The sequence below is a fragment of the Lingula anatina genome, chromosome 7 (genome assembly GCF_051362555.1).
Source record: "Lingula anatina isolate TDL-2025a chromosome 7, LinAna3.0, whole genome shotgun sequence".
Taxonomy (NCBI): Eukaryota; Metazoa; Brachiopoda; class Lingulata; order Lingulida; family Lingulidae; genus Lingula; species Lingula anatina.
The window spans coordinates 19,328,512-19,346,499 of NC_141773.1; the positions used below are offsets into that span (position 1 = coordinate 19,328,512).

At 38.2% G+C, this 17,988-nt stretch overlaps 3 protein-coding genes across 7 annotated transcripts; 2 read left to right on the top strand and 1 right to left on the bottom strand.

The window, feature by feature from the left end:
• Nucleotides 1–84: 84 nt before the first annotated feature.
• On the top strand, nt 85–4,919 carry LOC106151462 (max-like protein X). 2 transcript variants are annotated; one of them, XM_013524735.2, is made up of 9 exons: nt 85–162; nt 914–959; nt 1,344–1,493; nt 1,900–2,012; nt 2,318–2,417; nt 2,716–2,815; nt 3,265–3,349; nt 3,647–3,763; nt 3,947–4,919. In XM_013524735.2, the coding sequence occupies exons 1-9, from the start codon at nt 112–114 to the stop codon at nt 4,004–4,006; spliced, it is 822 nt and encodes a 273-aa protein (XP_013380189.1). In that variant the 5' UTR covers nt 85–111; the 3' UTR covers nt 4,007–4,919. The 2 variants fall into 2 exon arrangements, with proteins under 2 accessions (XP_013380189.1, XP_013380190.1); XM_013524736.2 differs by having other exon boundaries at nt 1,347–1,493.
• A 1,270-nt stretch (nt 4,920–6,189) lies between these two features.
• Nucleotides 6,190–7,753, bottom strand: LOC106157182 (uncharacterized). Its single transcript, XM_013532745.2, has 2 exons — nt 7,606–7,753; nt 6,190–7,228 (listed from the first exon to the last, which is right to left on the bottom strand). The coding sequence occupies exons 1-2, from the start codon at nt 7,658–7,660 to the stop codon at nt 6,372–6,374; spliced, it is 912 nt and encodes a 303-aa protein (XP_013388199.2). The 5' UTR covers nt 7,661–7,753; the 3' UTR covers nt 6,190–6,371.
• Nucleotides 7,754–10,726: 2,973 nt separating this feature from the next.
• On the top strand, nt 10,727–17,141 carry LOC106159336 (steroid 17-alpha-hydroxylase/17,20 lyase). 4 transcript variants are annotated; one of them, XM_087017496.1, is made up of 11 exons: nt 10,727–11,412; nt 12,411–12,491; nt 12,993–13,091; nt 13,378–13,471; nt 14,071–14,226; nt 14,603–14,811; nt 15,095–15,223; nt 15,412–15,516; nt 15,757–15,888; nt 16,128–16,300; nt 16,450–17,141. In XM_087017496.1, exons 3-11 carry the CDS (start codon nt 12,998–13,000, stop codon nt 16,618–16,620), a joined length of 1,263 nt encoding a protein of 420 aa, XP_086873622.1. In that variant the 5' UTR covers nt 10,727–11,412; nt 12,411–12,491; nt 12,993–12,997; the 3' UTR covers nt 16,621–17,141. The 4 variants fall into 4 exon arrangements, with proteins under 4 accessions (XP_086873622.1, XP_086873620.1, XP_013391052.1 ...); XM_087017494.1 differs by lacking the exon at nt 10,727–11,412 and adding an exon at nt 11,663–12,232; XM_013535598.2 differs by lacking the exon at nt 10,727–11,412 and adding an exon at nt 11,664–12,259.
• The last annotated feature ends 847 nt before the right edge of the window (nt 17,142–17,988 follow it).

A 17,988-nucleotide genomic window follows, 5' to 3' on the forward strand; every position in this document is an offset into this window, starting at 1 on the left:
ATAATTCTCAACGCATTAAAATACTTTTTTATTGCAAAACTCCCTCTTCCTTATTTTCATGCATACATTAGTAGTTAATTGGAGCGACATGACCTACATACGGGGCTCCCAATGGCCGACGACAGCGACAGTGGATGGCTGTGGTATTCCGAAACATCTCAGGTAATTCTGGGATTTGTGGCTGTTAATATTAAAATGCTGTTTAAGAATAATCTTCATGTATCCTTTAAATATCGTTCAAACGCCTGATTTGCCATTATAGACAGAAATCACTCTCATGACACTTTTGTCCTTGGGGAATTTTACGTACACTAATGAAATACGTGACCTAGAAGTTCATTAAAAGTAGACTACGTAATAATCCAAAGTACAACTTATGTTGGTAGTTAAAGAAATAAGTATTGAGATTAACATACATCTGATGGAAGCTTTAGATTAGAATAAAAATCATTTAGTTGTTTCATTGGATTATATTTTTCTGTTATTATTTTAATAAAGTAAAAAATTATATCATATGTACTAAAATAATTATTTTTAGACATAAATGCGAAAAATCAACTTATTTATTTACATCTGAAACAAAAGCTAAAATATATAACATACACAGGGGTGCCTTCCTTAAGGCCAGTACCACTTGTTGACTTTTCTGAAAGCATCAAACTCTAGAGTGTGGTGGGCTGGGCTCAAAAACTGGAAGCCTAGATCTTGAAAAATGGGCATTTGTATTGTGATATTGTTTCAAATATTGTATACAATAAGTGATTTTGTTATCTCCATTAAAGTCGATTCCATTTCTTTGCTTTACAAGGGTCTGTCATCAAAATGTTTAATGCATGAATTATCACGGCATTTACTTTGTGTACATGTAAATATAAACAATTGTTTAAAGCATATATACTTTTGCTTCTTTTAGAATTCGATTGGAGAAGTGACATACACCAATGCCATTTTAGACCAAGGTAAGAAGAAAAACACCAACTCTCTCCACATTGATTTTTAGTGAAATGTATTAAGAAAATCTGCTGGTATTTGATCATTATATGCACAAAGCTCATGTAAGCATACAAAATACAAAATGTTTGCAAAATTAGCTACTGCAGGAATATTTGTATGTGGCAAAACATAAACATAAATGAAAAAGCTTTTGCAAGGTTAGAAATGTTATCATCATGCTCTGAAGAGTCAATTCAGTTCACATCACTTTATCACATCACTGACATCACTTTAGCATAAAGAAGTTCATTGCACAACTTTTATATTTTCCACCTGGTGGTACATACTCAGGAGGGAGTAACACCTCTCTGACACTCTGGTATCACCTTGTTACTTTATTTACTTTCCAGCAGTAGCTCATACCAGCATGGCTGAGGCAGATCTGAAGGCAGATACACAGAGCCCTACAGCCAACCAGAGGTTTTCTTACTCACGTTCCAGTAGTATAGGCTCCCTGCCTGGCATCAGTCATTCTTCAGCCTCCTCTGCACACAACACAGGTAGGGAGATTGCTTTAAAAGAGTTGGTGTATACCTTCAAAATGGTATTTACTAAAAGTTGGCTGTTACACTAACTATAAACTAAATATTTCTATCATTCTAAAAGTGATTGAAATACTCTTTTAAGAAATGTGTCAAAATTGTAATTAAAAAAAAAATGTATATATATATACATATATATATATAGAGAGAGAGAGTGAGTTACAGAATTACTTAAAAATTGACATAACCCTGTGAGTAAAAGACACTGAGGACACCACTGTTCAAAGCCTTGGCTCTTTTAATTGTTTTTCATATGCTCTTTCACATAAGAATTGAGAGTCTGGTATATTGCTGTGCTATTTACTCAGTCATTATTTTTAAAGTGATGAACATATAATTATTGATACATAAATGTTTTGTTCAGATGATGAGGACAGTGATACACAGAGTACCAGTAGTAAAACGGCCAGTAACTACAAGGACAGGAGAAGAGAAGCCCACACACAGGCGGAACAGAAGAGGAGAGATGCCATTAAGGTGACAGTGAATAGCACTCAGTGGGCATAAATTGTATGCCTCTTTTAGTGAAAAAAAGGTTCAACAACACTAAGGGATAAATTGCTTAATGGAAATGTCATTTCATCAACATTAAGTTGTTTTTCCAATACTCATATGTATATGTATTTTTGAGATCATGACATTATGAAGAATATATTGATATAAATAAGGTAATGATCCAGTGGTATTTAAGCATCTTCATTGTGTGGTGATGCATTTTAGACATTTATTTTCACTCCAGTCACTTTGTGACCTTCACTTAGAATGTGTTGTTTCTTCCACAGAAAGGCTATGATGAACTGCAGACCATCGTCCCCACATGTCACAATGCAGTGGATGCTGTGGGTACACAAAAACTGAGTAAAGCAGCCGTACTTCAGCGATGTAAGTTTCTGCATTTTTTTTTTTTTTTTTCAAATAAATTCCTAAGGTCTATTGTAATTGCACTATTTACTAGCAAGCCTAAAAACCATAATTTATAACTCAAAAATGGGTTTTTGGATGGTTTGTGAACATTGCAGAAATGGTTAACCCTGTATACTTTGTTTATGAAAGAAAAGTCTTGACATATCTAGACGAAATGAATTTTTGCATTGAAAATCTATCACTAATTGGGAGCCTAAAAGATTAATAAATACATAAAGTGGCATTTTAACAATGAATGAACTTCACTTTCTTCCAGCAATTGACTACATCCAGTATTTGGTGCAACAGAAAAAGAAGCAGGAAGAGGACTTGGAGTCTTTGAGAAAAGAAGTCTTGGCCCTCAAGATCATGAAAGCGTAAGAATCATAGCTAATTTTTCTCTGTTTAAGCCTTCCATTAGTCTCATTTGTACCTCTGAGTCATTTTGTAAGCATTTTGTAAGTCAATTTTATCCGAAAAGGTGACTTTTATATTATTCATTTGATATTTGTTGAACTATTATACACATTATCATATTCATTATTATACAGCCATTCATTTTGTGTGAGGTCACCTCTTGGCTATGTTCAACCCTAAGCTGGGGTATTTGACCGTTATGAAAGATTGTCAAGTCCTTTCATAAAATTTTACCTCCTGCTTTCAGACCAATATTGGCTAGTTAGGAGGTCAGTACAGTATAATATTGACTGCACATGACTGCCTATCAACCAATTGATGAACATCAAAATATGTGATCATGTAGCTAGTTGTTTTAGTGACTTGGTGTAGAAAACCAGCGATATGAATGGAATGTTTTATATTCCAGCAATTATGAACATATAGTGAAAGCTCACCAGAGCACTCCACAGCATGGCCAGAACCAGGTGCCAGATGAAGTCAAATTTCAAGTGGTGAGTGTAATGGGATTCATTTTATAATACTTTGTTACTTGTACAAATATATGTCGTCTCTTGAGCTGTTTTAACTGCTGTATGGGAAGTGAACAGCTGTTTACACCCTACTCACCCAACTGGGTTGTTAACAGAAAAATCTGTTTTCTGTTTATGAGGACAACACTAGACAAGGTTTAATTTTCAGTCAAAAACAAGTGTGTGTGTGTGTGTGTGTGTGTCATTCACATGCCAGTCTTCCTGAAATGAGTGCTGTGGAAAGGTTAACAGTGAATTTGCTTTCCTCTCTTTTTCCAGTTCCAACAAATGATGGATGCCTTGTTTCAATCCTTCAATGCCTCAATCTCAGTTGCCAACTTTGCAGAACTCTCTGGCTGTATTTTCAGTTGGCTGGAGGAGTACTGCAAACCACAGGTAAAATTAAATTTATAAAGAACACGATGGTTTTGATTTTAAAAAAAAGTCAATAGATTACAAAATGTAAGGACAAATTCAAGGTAAAATATTGTACTTTATACCTAACGTCTGCATTTATTTTTTCCTGTGATGAAACATTTTAAGTTGCTATTTAAGATCTTTTCTATATTTCACACATAGAGCCTGAGGGAGTTGGTGCTTGCTGTTCTCAGACAGACCACATCCCAGATGAACCTTTGATACAAACCAGATACCAGTACAGATAGACTTCCAGCTCAGAAAGACAATAACTGGGTCATATTCCAACCAGGGCCTTATTTCAAAAATATTTCAGCTTGAAAGTAGGCCTTGGCTAGACCTACTTAATTCATAAACCAGTTTGCATTTCACAAAGAAAAAATATACCTCTTCCTATTTGAGAACCCCTCTTTGAAATCATGTGGCCCATGGCATGAATACTCTTGACATGCACTCTTTGGTAGCAGGTCTTAGAAACCCACATGAATATCATGCTTATATCATAAATAACAGCATCTGGCACTGTTAGCATACACTCTCATGTGTACATGTATATAATATTTGTTGACTTCGTAAAAATTTGGATGCCCACAATTAAGGTTATATTTATTGGCTAATCTTACCCAGTGAGCACTAGACCTTAATTTAGCACCAAAAAAGATTTCTTGAAAATTCGAGCTCAAAGGCTTGGCTTAGAATTGCGCATGTAATGGAAAAAAATTAAAACTAAGGGCTTAAAATAAGGGTTTGATATCATAATTTTGACATTGGTTTCATAATGGGAGTTGCTAAATTCCAAATTTGTTTTCCTATGAAATGGTTCGCTGTGAATTTAACTTAAGCATGGCAGTGGAAAGAAATGAGTATTGAATCGATAAAGACGTTTTTGATTTTGTACTGCCGGTGACACATTTATAAATATCACTTATGTTGTAGCACTTATTCCAGAAAAATTGGCAGTGAATCACGATAAGGACGTTGCTGAGAATTATGCTTGCTGATTATTGTATATATACACGTTGTATGGGGTGGTGAGCTTTGTCACTTTTTATAGGAAATTGTAAATATTGTCACTGTCATTAATATTATATCATATATAAGGAATTGACGGAGAAATAAAAAGAGAAAATATAAAGGAGTTTTCTTGATTGTTCGCCAGGAGCGAATTAAGTAGACACAAAACAAAAGGAAGATCGACATCTAGCTGAATACCAGGACCCATGGCAGTAACGCGCCCAAGCTGAATATATAGCCAACGCACCGTACCTGTCTGTACCAGGCACGATTTCGTAGTTTTTCAACAGTAAGCACAACCGAAGTCCGGGCTCCCATGTGGTTAGTACAGGTTAGGGTTAGTTTGAGTATTGGAGTTAGAATGTGGGACAATTTTCACGTGTATAAAGTAAAGCCTAGGTCCCAACCGAACGTACGGGCTGTTACGTGTGGTCTACGGCCAAAAAAATGGGGAAAACGTGGGAGTTCGTGCGTGAGGAGCACGTCCATCGTGCGACTTTTGGAGGACGCAAACAGCACGTAGAAACTTTTTACCAGTTACTTGGTTCCTTCCCTGCGATCTAGCTACGTCCTAGCCGGACGCAAGGAACCTAAAAACCGTGCGTCCAAAACGTACTTGGGACCTAGACTTAATGGGAAACTGACTACAGTTCCTACGAACTACCTGTCACACCGGCGTACTCCTCTTCGTTGGTCGTTGGAACCATAAAATATTTCCTTTGTTTTGCAGTTATATATACATGTGTTTCTGGGCCCCGTAACTCGAAAGCATCCCGCATTGCGACCGAGCGCAAGTGTCTGGATTCCATAACTCGCCCATCGGCGTCCCATATAATACATTGTAGCCTCTATACGCTATTCGCAACAGGTGATGCTTTCCAGTTACGGGGCCCTGAAACATGAAACGATGGAGTTCACACCTCCGTTTGCGCCCCACCCTGCACGTGTGCCTCTGAATTTCCCAGTTTAACTTTTTCCACCTCCCTACCCAGTTTTTTAGTGGTATTTATGTATTTGATGGTATTTATTTATTTAGTTTTTTCGATATATTTAATCAATAACACTGGCGGATCCAGCATTTTGGACAAACATTACATTGTAGACGAAATTTTAAGATAAAAATTGGTGGAAAAGTCTTAAGAAAACGTAATCAAGTCGTGTGGGTCTGAATTTCTATTTTATCACTATTTATTTATTATTTTTTTTTTTCGTAAGACGGCATTTAACAAGGCAAGGTTTTTTTTTTATACCTGGCGGAATAGTGGAGATTTACAAGAAACTGGGACCTGCGCTTTAAAACCTCGTCTCGACACGCAAGATCCAGTATCATCCTTAACAAAACTACATTAAAGACACGTGGTAAAAAAGGAAAGAAAACGTAACAACGTTCAGTGGGTCTTAATTTCTTTATTTTCATTACTATCAAACCTTTGGAAGTCCTCCAATAACAACGAGCTTGATTGGGAATATAACTGGATATTAACAAAAATGAAGGAAAGCTGAAAATCCGTACAGAATATAAATTCTAAGAATTCAACTTCCTACAAGCAATAACAAGTTGAAAAGGGATTTTCTACTTTTTGCCCATGGGGACTTGCGTAGGAGCCGTTTCGCTACGGGTCTCGCGTAGAGTGAAAGATCTGAATGTGAAGGTATCCTGAAATTGGTCAAATGTGTAGATCCATTGCCAGATACACACGGTGCCGCCATCTTGGTCAATTTTGATTGTTCTCTCTATGGTAGATTCTGTGTGCCATTGTTCCTGGTATGTGGACGAGAACGAACCGCTGTACTTGGTGCTGGATTGAATGATTAGGAAGGCAACTGAGAATGAGACTTCCCAAGCGTGTGTCGTGGTCGAGGAAGAGGATTTGCTGGTGCCGACTTTCACCGAATACTTGAGCTCACCTTTGTGTACGTCCGCCCAGCAGGTGACCTTTTTCCAGGATCCGGACATATTAGGCTTTGGGATGACCGTGACCTTGGCGTTATGGTTATTTTTCTGCACAAAATCAAACTTATTGTTGTAATTTGTACCTTTGTGTATGATCAGGTCCGACTGCCAGTTCGGTTTTTCGCTGTTGAAGGGATACGGATGGACATAACTTCCCCCAGCATGTCTGATGTAGCCGTTCTCCTCGTCGATTGTGAACATCGCAGAGGAATAGCAGTTTTTATGCGGGAAAATGGCAGTGTTATCGCCAGGCTTGGCCCAACTACCCCAAGGACCCAGACAATGGCCTTTCGTACCAACCACTTTTAGATAGCCATAGTGCCCTTCCACTTGCTCCCATACCAGTTCATCTGCTTTGTCGCACTTGTCTGCTCGGAATTTCTCATAGTGATGACCAAGTCTCCACCAATTTACGTAGTCATAGCACCGCCCACTAGACCTATGTTTTAGGATGAACCTCGGACTGGTGTAGGCATCTGTAACCAAAAGAATAGTTTTAAGAATAGCCGATTAACCATTTAGCTGTCAATTCACCAAATAGTCAAGTTATACATCCATTTTAAACCAAATGCCCTGTCGAACAAACGTTCAAGGAACTATGAAAAATTCATATGCTAGTTCTGTTCTGCATCTTATCTCAATAAAAATCACGTTGACAGGTCCCTAACCAGAATTAAAAAGCAGTCCAAGAGCGTTTACTTGCAAAATACGGACTTAGCTGTGACGGGACCCCTTCAAGCATACTACCGTTTCAGCCTGCAATTTAACGATGCGTTTTTATAGCTTTCAGTGAAAAAAACCCTTGGTACTGCTTTTCAGTTATATACTACCAGCAGTATTTAGCGGAACTTGCCTGTTGCAGCCAACAGCGCCAAAGACAGTAGCATAAGAGTGAGGAACAAGCGCATCTTCTCGCAGTGACGAAAGTGGGTCGTAACGGATCCGGATCGAACGTCTCCCGAAAAGACAGATGGACAAAATGAGTATGAAAGCAGGGGTATTTATGCTTACTCGCACCGGAGATTTGCACGTGGTTTACCATATAAGGCAATGGTCAAGTGGGTGTCATAAATCGAATCATGTGACAGATCCCCATTGGTTAGTCTAAGCTACTACTGATCTCTTTTGGAAGGACAGGTAATATTCTTTTTCGGAAACCACCCGGCGGAGTTCAATTTGTATTGAGTAATAGCCAACGCCCCAACAGAAGAACAGGCACTGAAACTTCTTGAGTAAGAGTCACACATATTAGCTGGTTTATGCATTAGTCACGTGTCCCACTTTTGGGCGTGTCTGTGACTACTGCCTATTACTTAATTTGCCGTTCGTCTTCCATATTCAGTGAATGGAATCGCAGTCTGCTGATTGGAAAACTAGAAAATCACTCAGAAAACGCAAGACCTCCGCCAAGGCAGCTCAAATCTAATTATTTTCTCTATCCGTAATTAAATTATCTGTAATATCCACAGTAACTACACACACTGGACAAAAGAAGTGTCACCCCCTACCTCAGAGTAATAAAAGTAGGCAGATCTTGGGTACTTATAATGCCTGGTCTACTTATAATGTGACTAATGGGTATAAAATCGCTATACCATGGAATTGTATTGTTGGTCTTGTACATGTACAGTAAATGTTATTCCTGTCTTCCTCCAATATGGCAAGATACAGGCAATTATCTAACGGTTATAGGTGCAAGTTATAAACCTGAAGAGGCGGAATATAAGCAATGTCAGAATATCGATACAATTGAATTGTTCAGTCAGAACCGTGCAGAGGGTCTGGTCTCGGTATAGAAACACTGGATCAAGAGACAAATTGCCTCTGATGGGTCGTCCAAGAAAAAAATACTGGCCGTGAAGACCGACGACTGATTTTGATGCCCAGGTTGTCAAAGTTCGACACTGCTTGTCAGTTGACAACACAGTGGAACAATTTCACACATAAGAATGTGTCTGTGAAAATTGCTAGGCGTCGGTTACATGCTCTGAGAGTGTACAGCAGGGTAGAAAGACTGAAACCTCTTATATCGTTACAAAACATGCAATGTAGAGTAAACTAGGGTCAACAGGATCTGGAACTGGACAGTTCATGACAATTGGTCCTATATATTTTTTTCTGATGAGTGTCGCTTTGGTCTGACCTCTGATGACAGACGGGTACTATGCTGGCAAACTGCTGGTAAAGCATTTGAACCACATGCACTGAATTTTCGAACCCGGAGCAGCATATTCATCATGGTGTGGGACTGCATCAGCATCCATGGCTTGGGCGAATTGATAGTGGTTAATGGAAACATGAATCACTAGAAATATATCGATGTTTTGGATTCAGGCTTGCTACCATCTATTACTAACATGTTTGGTGACAGGAATTATCCATTTGTTCACCAGGATGACAATGCTCCTTGTCACAGGCCCAGAGCAGTTGATGATTGGTTTGACCAACAGGACATTCGCAGGGTGATGTGGCCTGCCCAGAGTCCGGATGCAAACATAATAGAAAATGTGTGGAATGATATGTCAAAACTTTTCACAAATGCCCGTCTAACCAGCAGAGAAACTCTGTTATATTCAGTGTTTCATGCTTGGGCCAGCATAAGCCCTGAACGCATCAGACAATTATATGAAGCCTTGCTTCGTAGACTGGCACCTATTATTAGGTCACGTGGCTATGCCACTAAGTACTAATTTTGGACTTGAAACTGCATATTTTGGTAGAATGTATATTTTGTTCGCATTTTGTGATTTTTTTGTGAAATTTGATGTTAATAAAATGATACCAGGAGCATATCATTCCACAGTCATTTATCTCCCCCATTGTATTGGCTCAGTAGGGGTGACACTTCTTTTGTCCAGTGTGTGTATGGTAGACATATAGTAGGCCTATCTTATGTTCAAAACGGTGTCCAAAAAATTAAGTGTACATGTAGGTTATAGTAATTAATCCATGCATAACTGAATAAATACATGTACATGTATGACAGAAGATAAGAGTTTATACAACGAAATTGCATTTACACAGACACAATGCGTAAATTTTAGCTGTTAACAATAACATAGGGCACGCATCGCTGTATTGTTTCGACTGCCAAAACAGTGCTTTAAAGTAAGAGAGAAATCAATGTATCCGTAGTTTAGTGTCGTTATCATATGGAAATTAATGACTTCCATTAGTTCCTTTATATTGTGCACATTTTGAGATTTTCACTCACCTTCCTGAAAGACCGCCATTGTTTTACTATTTTTTTCAATGTTTGGCTTCTTTCTTCATCCTAGTGAAAAGAGCACGACTGTGTAAGTTTCGAAGATAGAACATGAAGACAGAACTCAAAGCAGGCCATGCTTGTAAAAAGTGTGCATCTTCTGTGTTGATGGGATTAACATTTTAAAATATTTAAGCTTTGACACATACCATCTTTTTGGTTGGACGAGTAGCCGCATATCAATATCCAACTTACAGTAAGACTGGGTTCCAATATCTAGATCGATCCATCTGGATCGGTGTACCTCCCTGGAGAGTCTCACTAAATTGCTATCAACTTAATCGGCTTAATTATCTGTCACGCCTACCGAATCAGCTATAGGGTAAAGATAATTACCCCCTTACAGCGTTACTAGGCATGACAGACAGCCGGTTAAGTTGACAGCAATTTTGTGTAACTGCACAGGGAGATAGATCGATCCAAATATCTGTGGGAATGGTCCCTCACTTGTTTATAACTGTAAAAAGCACAAAAGACGGTATCCCTTCAGTCGTTAGTTCCCTGTTTGCAAAGAAAGCCACTTACAGGCTGCTTAAGAGAACGATTTCTAAGGTTTTAGCTTAAGCAGACGATTTAAAGGGTTCAATGAAATATTTGACTAACACCCCATTTCCATAGATTTTTAGATCGATCTCTCCCTGTGTGGAGTCTCACTAGATTACTGTCAGCTTGGCCGGCTTAAGCGTCTGTCCCGCCCACTAAAAGCTGTAAGGGGGTAATTAACTATGGTGCCCGCTCCGCTGACTGCAATTTAGCGTGAACCCCCAGGGAGTTAGGTCGATCTAAAACTTAATCTTTAGATCGATCTAAATCTCTGGGAAAGCACCCTTAAAGTGTATGTGTCACATGGACCATCCCAGAGTCTGGGCACGTGATGACAGCCTGCCTCCCCAAACAACTCTTCTGTCACGCACATCAGTGGCCTAGTTAGATAGCGCTAGACCTTTAAAACCTTTATGAAGGAAATTTGTCGAATTAAGAACAGGTGTTAATGTGTCGGCGGCACTCTTGTCCAGGTATATTGACGTTATCAATATAATAGGTGTTTAAGTTAAAGTAGGCGAATTTTAAGTGAGAAGTAACGGTATTTATTTGCTACAACGTTTAGGTATATTTCACTTTAAGACCAACGCCAACTTTACATCTAAAAGTACACTGTTCGCGTTTGAAACTTCCCCAAAGATATATCTTATATGTCTACAAAGCTATGTTTATTTAGAATGAAGACTTTAAAAAATTCCTCCAACAGACGTACCTGATGTCAATTTCCTTCTGAAATCTACAAGAAGACAGCAGTCCAAATGGTGGACTCTGGGAAATACAGAGTTCCAAATCGTTTTATTAAAATAGTATAGCACATCGAATACCAATGTCGGGAAGAGCAATGGATCCCGAGTAGGTGAAATGACTTTGTTAAGGAAAAATTCGATTTCTTTTGAAAATTCTTAATAGAAAAGCTTTAAAATCCATTCAAATTGCTGTATTTAAATGGCGATTAAGATTGATTTTAGTTAAATGTTTAGCAGGCTGATATCCTGCACAACTTTTTGTGATATAGTTTGATAGTGGTATTTATTTATTATAACACAACACTGGGCTCAGTATTTTGGCTATATTATTTCTTTATTTATTTACTTATATATTTATTATTATAATGTTTTTTTGCAAAGCAAGGTGTGGTAAATATAAAATAGTAGACAAATGCAATTTTCCTGGAACATACAGGGGACACATGGATAAAAAATCTACTAAGTTGTGACTCGTTTCGCTAGTTTTTCATAAAAGGCCGCTCTCTTTACATTAAAACCGCACATTTCACCTTCATAATCCTTTATCTACTGGGCAAGTTTGATGCTGTATGTGGGTCAACGGAAGCCAACGCAAAACAGCCAGCAAAGTAATTATGTAACGCGTGCCATGATAGCTGCGTGCGAAGAACCCATACGGGTTACAGAATAAGGACCTCACTTGCGCTGTGGATTTTGAAATAACCTTTAAGCTGTGCGAAAAAAGTTGCTTTACTTATGCATTTAATGACCGCCAGTGATCCGGGTGTACCAGTCTTCTAAAAACTGCTCCACATTTCGCTCCCATATGGCTACAGTCGCGGAGACATGGTTTTCTGTACTCGGACTACTTGTGCTGGTACTGTGTATCCTTGTGGCTCATCTTAAATCTGGAAGAAAAAGATGGCGTCTTCCTCCAGCACCTCCAGGTTTACCTTTCCTTGGGAATATATTAGGTCTCTCTCTCTCTCTCTCTCTCTCTCTCTCTCTGGTGATGTTTAAGTTGCTGTTTTATATTATCATGCCTAGATTTGTTAAAGTCTGTTCCCCAACAGAACAAATGTATATAATAATAATATTTCCCTTGTGATTCTCTTTATATTACAGAACTTAATAGAGACCAAAAGACGTTCATTCTATTACATAAATGGAGCAAGATATACGGAGATATTTTCAGGTTGCAAATAGGTGAGATGCAGAATCTTAAATCGTATAGAAATGCATTCGATGAAAACTGTTTATCTAAAACTGTAGAGGGCCTACTAATCAATCGCTTTCTTTAATCAAATTGTTTGGCAAATTGACTCTAGCAAATTTCTAGTTCGCCATAACTTGCACCCCGCAGCAGTGACATATGTGGAGCAACATTCTGTGAGTACCAGAGTGTCTTATGCCACTCATCCTTTTTGGAGTTGCAAACAGGAGGGATGGGGGTACGAAACAATAGTGGACCTAGTGCCCCCCCCCTCTTGAATCTGAAGGATCCCCTCCTCCCCTCCTCCGAGAGGAATGAGACTGTACTTAGCAATTAAGCGGAGCGAAGGAAAATGTATCGTCCATGTCGGCCCACCCTTGAAAAACTCCCACCCAGAGTCGCCCGTCCGTTTGTATATTTTTCAAACGCAATTGCAATTCATAGGTGTTGAACTTAACAGAGTTTTATGTCGTTTTATGTATTTATTATCGCAGGGAGCATGAACGCTGTTGTTCTGAGCAGTTATGATGTGGTGAAAGAAGCTCTGTTGGAAAAACCGGCACATTTTGCAGATCGCCCTGACACGTTAACAGGTATGCAGCACAGTGCGAGATGATGTTGTCCACTGATTGGAAATAATTCTTGATTGATTCTTCTAGGCTATCACTTATATGTTAAAGGCGTATTCCAACAGTAAAAGAGCATGTTACAAGTAACATGGAAAATAACAAACTTCCATTGTTTTCACCTCTCATAGACCTCCTCCCAAGCACCTAGTGTTACATTTGTTTCCTACGTACGCGCCTGTCTTTATTTTTCAACAATTGAAAAAAACTGGCGAACAAACAAATTTGATTTCTTGCTGTCTTTATTCTCGAGGTGCTATTACGTCTGAGGGTGGTCAGGACATCACTTTTTCCAACACAGGTCCAACATGGAAACTTCATCGTAAGATTGCCAACTCTTGTCTCAGGTGAGTGACGTAACGGCGGAAGTGGTAGGAGGTGGCCCGAATACTGGTACCTTTACCAAAATTGATTCGAAATTCGAAATACGATATCACAGCAAAAAATCAATTGTGACTTTTATTTTTTAATATGCAAAAACCTTGGCCAGTTTTAGCAGGGCTGTTTAATTTTCTTTAAAAAGTTTATTTAATGAATAATTATTTATGAAATTTGAATAATTATTTCACTGCGTAATGTTGGTCAGTATTATCAAATACTGACCCCCCAACTGACTCTCCCCAATCATCTATTTGTCAATCTGATAACTGCCCCCCTCCCCCCATTTCGTACTGACTCCCCCTCCACTGAACTGTCATTATCACACGTCGTAGGAGTGTCTGAGATGCCAGTATTATATGGTAAATTTGTTACACTGTTTGATTTTTCAGGATCTGATATCACACCGGTCCGTGAAAATATTCAGTTTAACATGACATGCATGTCAATACCCCATCGGCCTGTTGTCCCCAACTCCAACTCTCGCTGATGTGTATTGGATGTTTTGCCTATTTGCCCATATTTTGTTGATGCATTTATTTTACTATAAATTCTGTATTTTGATCAGGAATTTTATAACTGGTCAAAACCTCGAGGAAATTGTTAGAGACCGAACCCTACAGATGCTGGATATCATGGGGGAGGAAAATGCTGCCTTTGACCCGTCAACGCATATAAAACTTGGAGTCTACAATATCGTATGTGGAATGTGCTTTAATCAGCGGTACGTTTGACCTATCATAATTTCAAAAACTGGGCATACGGAATATCATATGCGAAAAATGCTATTGTCTATAGTAAGTGGTAAGTTGGTAATTTTTGTGAGAAATAAAAATAAATTAAAAAATTCCATTAGCAGAATTAGAAAAAGCAATTTGTTTATGTTCTTTACATCTTTTCAGTACGGTTAAGTATCTTTCATATCCCGTAGGCCATATATGAACGGGAGCCTTTCATCTTTTTTTCAGTTGCCTTTTTAGTTACAAATTTGATTGTTCTTTTTTATTAAATGCATAAAGACACACATACACCCTTACATAAATCCTAACAATACATACGGCAGTATAACCTTTGTTAAAAATTGTCGATTTTTTTCATAGTTACACGTTTGACGACCCGGAATTCAAAGAGTTGGAAAACACTTCTGAACAATTCGTAGATATATTCGGTCGTGGTTTACCTGAAGATTACTTTCCATTTTTGAAGTATATTCCTTCCAAAGCGTCAAAGGACCTAAGGCACGCTGTCCAAAGCTACTTGAATATCATTGAAAAACATTGGCACCAACACAACTCGACATATGTTGAAGGCAAGTTGGTGAATTGTGAACGCCCTAGTGAATGACGAACGCCAGAAATATTTAGTACATTCTATCAGACTGTGTAGATATATTTACCCTCTTCACTTTATTAAAGCATTTTAAGTGTTCACGCGCACACACAGACACACACATTTTACTCTGTTTCTTAAGCCAACAGCCAATATCATACTCCTTGTCTTGACTACGTTGCTTAGATGGTCTTCAATTTTCTTTTCCTCGTTTTCCTGTCTTGTTTTTAAAAATCATATCCAGTACCTCAATATAATTTAAGGTAATCAGAGGGATATAATGGACCTCGTCATTGAAATTCAAAGGGAGGCCAAGAAGAAAGACGATAGTGATATCTTGGAGGCGTTCACAGACACAAGAGTTATTCAAACAATATTCAACCTCTTAGAAGGTGGGCGTTCCACCAATGGCATTGCTTTAAGAAAATTAATGTTTGAGTCTAATATAAATGCTGGACCCTTTGTTAAATTTAATTCTAGAGTAGTAAATCCAATGTGTCGAAGCGAGCCAGTGTGGGGAAATGTCCTGATTTAGGATAATCTATTTTGGTTGACTGTAATCTACCTAATTTACCGATAGGTGGCATCAATGTCATTTCGCTGCAGACGTTGTGGCTGATCCTCCACCTAGCACTCCACCAAAAGGCGCAGGAAAATATTTACAAGGAAATACAGGAAGTTTTAGGTGAGAAAAACGTGGTTCTCATTTGGATATCAAAATTATGAAATATTTGGGCAGTCTTATTTTCGACTGCAAAATTCATTGTTGAACATACGATCATACGTATTTATAATTAGATTGTTTTAAGTTTGCTGATTATGCCTATTATATTCTTATTGTTTTAACATTGACATATTTTATACCTATAAAAACATCAGGCAAACAACTAAAACTTTTCTTCTTTCTAAATATATATACATACAGGTACTGCTGTACCTTGTGGAACACATCGCCACTCCATGCCGTATACAGAGGCTGCGCTATCGGAGTCACTACGTCATGGTACCATGCCTGCTCTAGGGCTCCCACATACAGCTACACGCGATTCCACTCTGGGTAATTTTTACATATATATCTCTTTTATTATCGTGCGTGTATGTGCGTGTTTGTGTGTGTGTGTGCGTGTAGAGAAACGCCTTTAAAATTGGATATCTTGTGACATTAGATTATAATTGTCAACGATAAACACGTCATTGAGGATTTGTTTGAATGAGGCCAAAGGGTACGAGCTAAATCACTAACTTGCTATGTTTATGTTTTAAATGTAATGTTTTCTTAAATTCCCATATTTTAAGGTGGTTTTGACATTCCGAAGGGCACCACTATAATCATAAACCAGTGGAGTCTTCATCGCGACCAACGACACTGGGTGGACCCCGAAACCTTCAGGCCAGAGAGGTTTCTGAATGCGGACGGAAAGTTCCTGCCAAAACCACCGGGGTTTTTACCTTTCTCCACAGGAACAAGGGTAATGCTGCAGATAGGCTTTATTTTTACAATAATACCACCTGAGAATAAGAAGTTGTTGCGCCTGATCTAAAAGACATCATAAATGTTTGTCCTGAAGTGTTTATATAAGTACTTGATATTGTTTTGAATTCATTCCACCTTCTCCAGTCGTGTATCGGCGAGCCAATGACGAGGCTGACCATGTTCTTGCAGCTGGTGATGTTATTACAGCGGTTCCAGATACTGCCGCCCCCTGGCGAGAGTCTTACCCTGGAGCCAGCAGACAGTGGGATTGTGTCCATGCCAAAACCTTATAAAATAGTTGTGAAAAGAAGATGACATTAGTTACAACGTGAAAATATTAATCAAAAAACGTCTAATGGGCCCGTTGGAAGATTTATTGCTCCGTTTACAAGAAGCGTTCGAGACGTACTTTTCTGCATAAATTTATTTGAAAAATTGGATAATTTTCATAGAAGTAAAAAAATAATTTATGAAAACAAATGTATGGCTTTTGATCAAGTAAACTACAGGAAATACCAAACTGGATGGTTTGTAGAAATGTTGACTGTTCAGCACGCTCAAAGAAAGACTCCATTGGAAAAGTGATTTCGAGCGCATCATACTTTATTCAAAAGGTTGACACTAAAGCGACCTGCCAGTATATTAGGACAGCACTTTGGTTTTCTGTTATTGAATTTTTAAGGAAATCATTGTGAAAGAAAAGCTAAAAAAAAAACCGTTTCAGAAAAAACATAGGCTTGATCACCCACAGTATTTGACTACTGATTGTGACTGATGTGTGCCCTTTTTATCTTTTGTTTCTCAGGTGAAATAAAGATCCAACGTTCGTTTATCAAGACGCTTGTTATGTGTGCACTTAAATTATCTAGAAGTGGCTTTCTTTAATAGATATATACATATATTTTATGAAACTATTTTCGGACAAGGACACATGCCAATTCCCAATATTGAAAGATGTCATGTACACGTATTTTGACTTTCTTACTGACAATATTTTATCATACCTTCCCCATTTGTCTTGACTATGGGAAAATAATTGTGAAAGGTCGTTGTAAACAAGTGCGGTTGAATGCATGTATGTATTTAAAGTTAATGCTTGTTTAGTATTCTGATATAAGTCTGTTTGGTTTGGCAACGAACCAACAGTGAGACAAAAACCGGTTCATGAAATACATGATAGATAAAATGTATGAAAAGATCAATTGGGGGGGGAAGTGCCCCCCCCCCCAACCCCCTCCAAAAAATGTAAACCATACCAAAGCGATCTGATCGACTTTGTAGTACTTCAGAACACCTAATAGTGTTTACTCTCCTTTAGAAGAGGACTTATTCCGCCATTTTGCTTCGGAAAACGAGTGCCCATCTGAGAGCTGATGAAATGCAATTACGCAAAAAAGCTTTGAATTAAATATTTTTGGCACGTTAGCACAAATGAATAAATGTGGTTATTGTGGCTGTTTGTTTATCTTATGTTTTGGAAATAGAAAATAACATGCATTGTTCAAAGTACTGTTTATTGTAGTATGTTGTGGCAATACCGGAGTACATACATATTCTATGGTCGAATTATACAGTTATTAAGACGAAAATAGTTTGCAAAAGCAGACAATATATTTAAACAGTCAAGTATAAAATTAAAATGAATTGCCCTTTTGTTAAGAATCTGCGCAGTCTAAATTCTGT

What these genes read in the sequence shown, in the direction of transcription:
- LOC106151462 (XM_013524735.2), top strand. Translation starts at nt 112, where the DNA reads ATGGCCGACGACAGCGACAGTGGATGGCTGTGGTATTCCGAAACATCT. An exon ending in GGTATTCCGAAACATCTCAG is followed by an intron (nt 163 to 913) that starts GTAATTCTGGGA and finishes TGCTTCTTTTAG; the next exon opens with AATTCGATTGGAGAAGTGAC. An exon ending in AGAGGAGAGATGCCATTAAG is followed by an intron (nt 2,013 to 2,317) that starts GTGACAGTGAAT and finishes TTTCTTCCACAG; the next exon opens with AAAGGCTATGATGAACTGCA.
- LOC106157182 (XM_013532745.2), bottom strand. Translation starts at nt 7,660, where the DNA reads ATGCGCTTGTTCCTCACTCTTATGCTACTGTCTTTGGCGCTGTTGGCT. An exon ending in GGCGCTGTTGGCTGCAACAG is followed by an intron (nt 7,229 to 7,605) that starts GCAAGTTCCGCT and finishes TTTTGGTTACAG; the next exon opens with ATGCCTACACCAGTCCGAGG.
- LOC106159336 (XM_013535598.2), top strand. Translation starts at nt 12,112, where the DNA reads ATGGCTACAGTCGCGGAGACATGGTTTTCTGTACTCGGACTACTTGTG. An exon ending in GGAATGTGCTTTAATCAGCG is followed by an intron (nt 14,227 to 14,602) that starts GTACGTTTGACC and finishes TTTTTTTCATAG; the next exon opens with TTACACGTTTGACGACCCGG. An exon ending in CTTTCTCCACAGGAACAAGG is followed by an intron (nt 16,301 to 16,449) that starts GTAATGCTGCAG and finishes CACCTTCTCCAG; the next exon opens with TCGTGTATCGGCGAGCCAAT.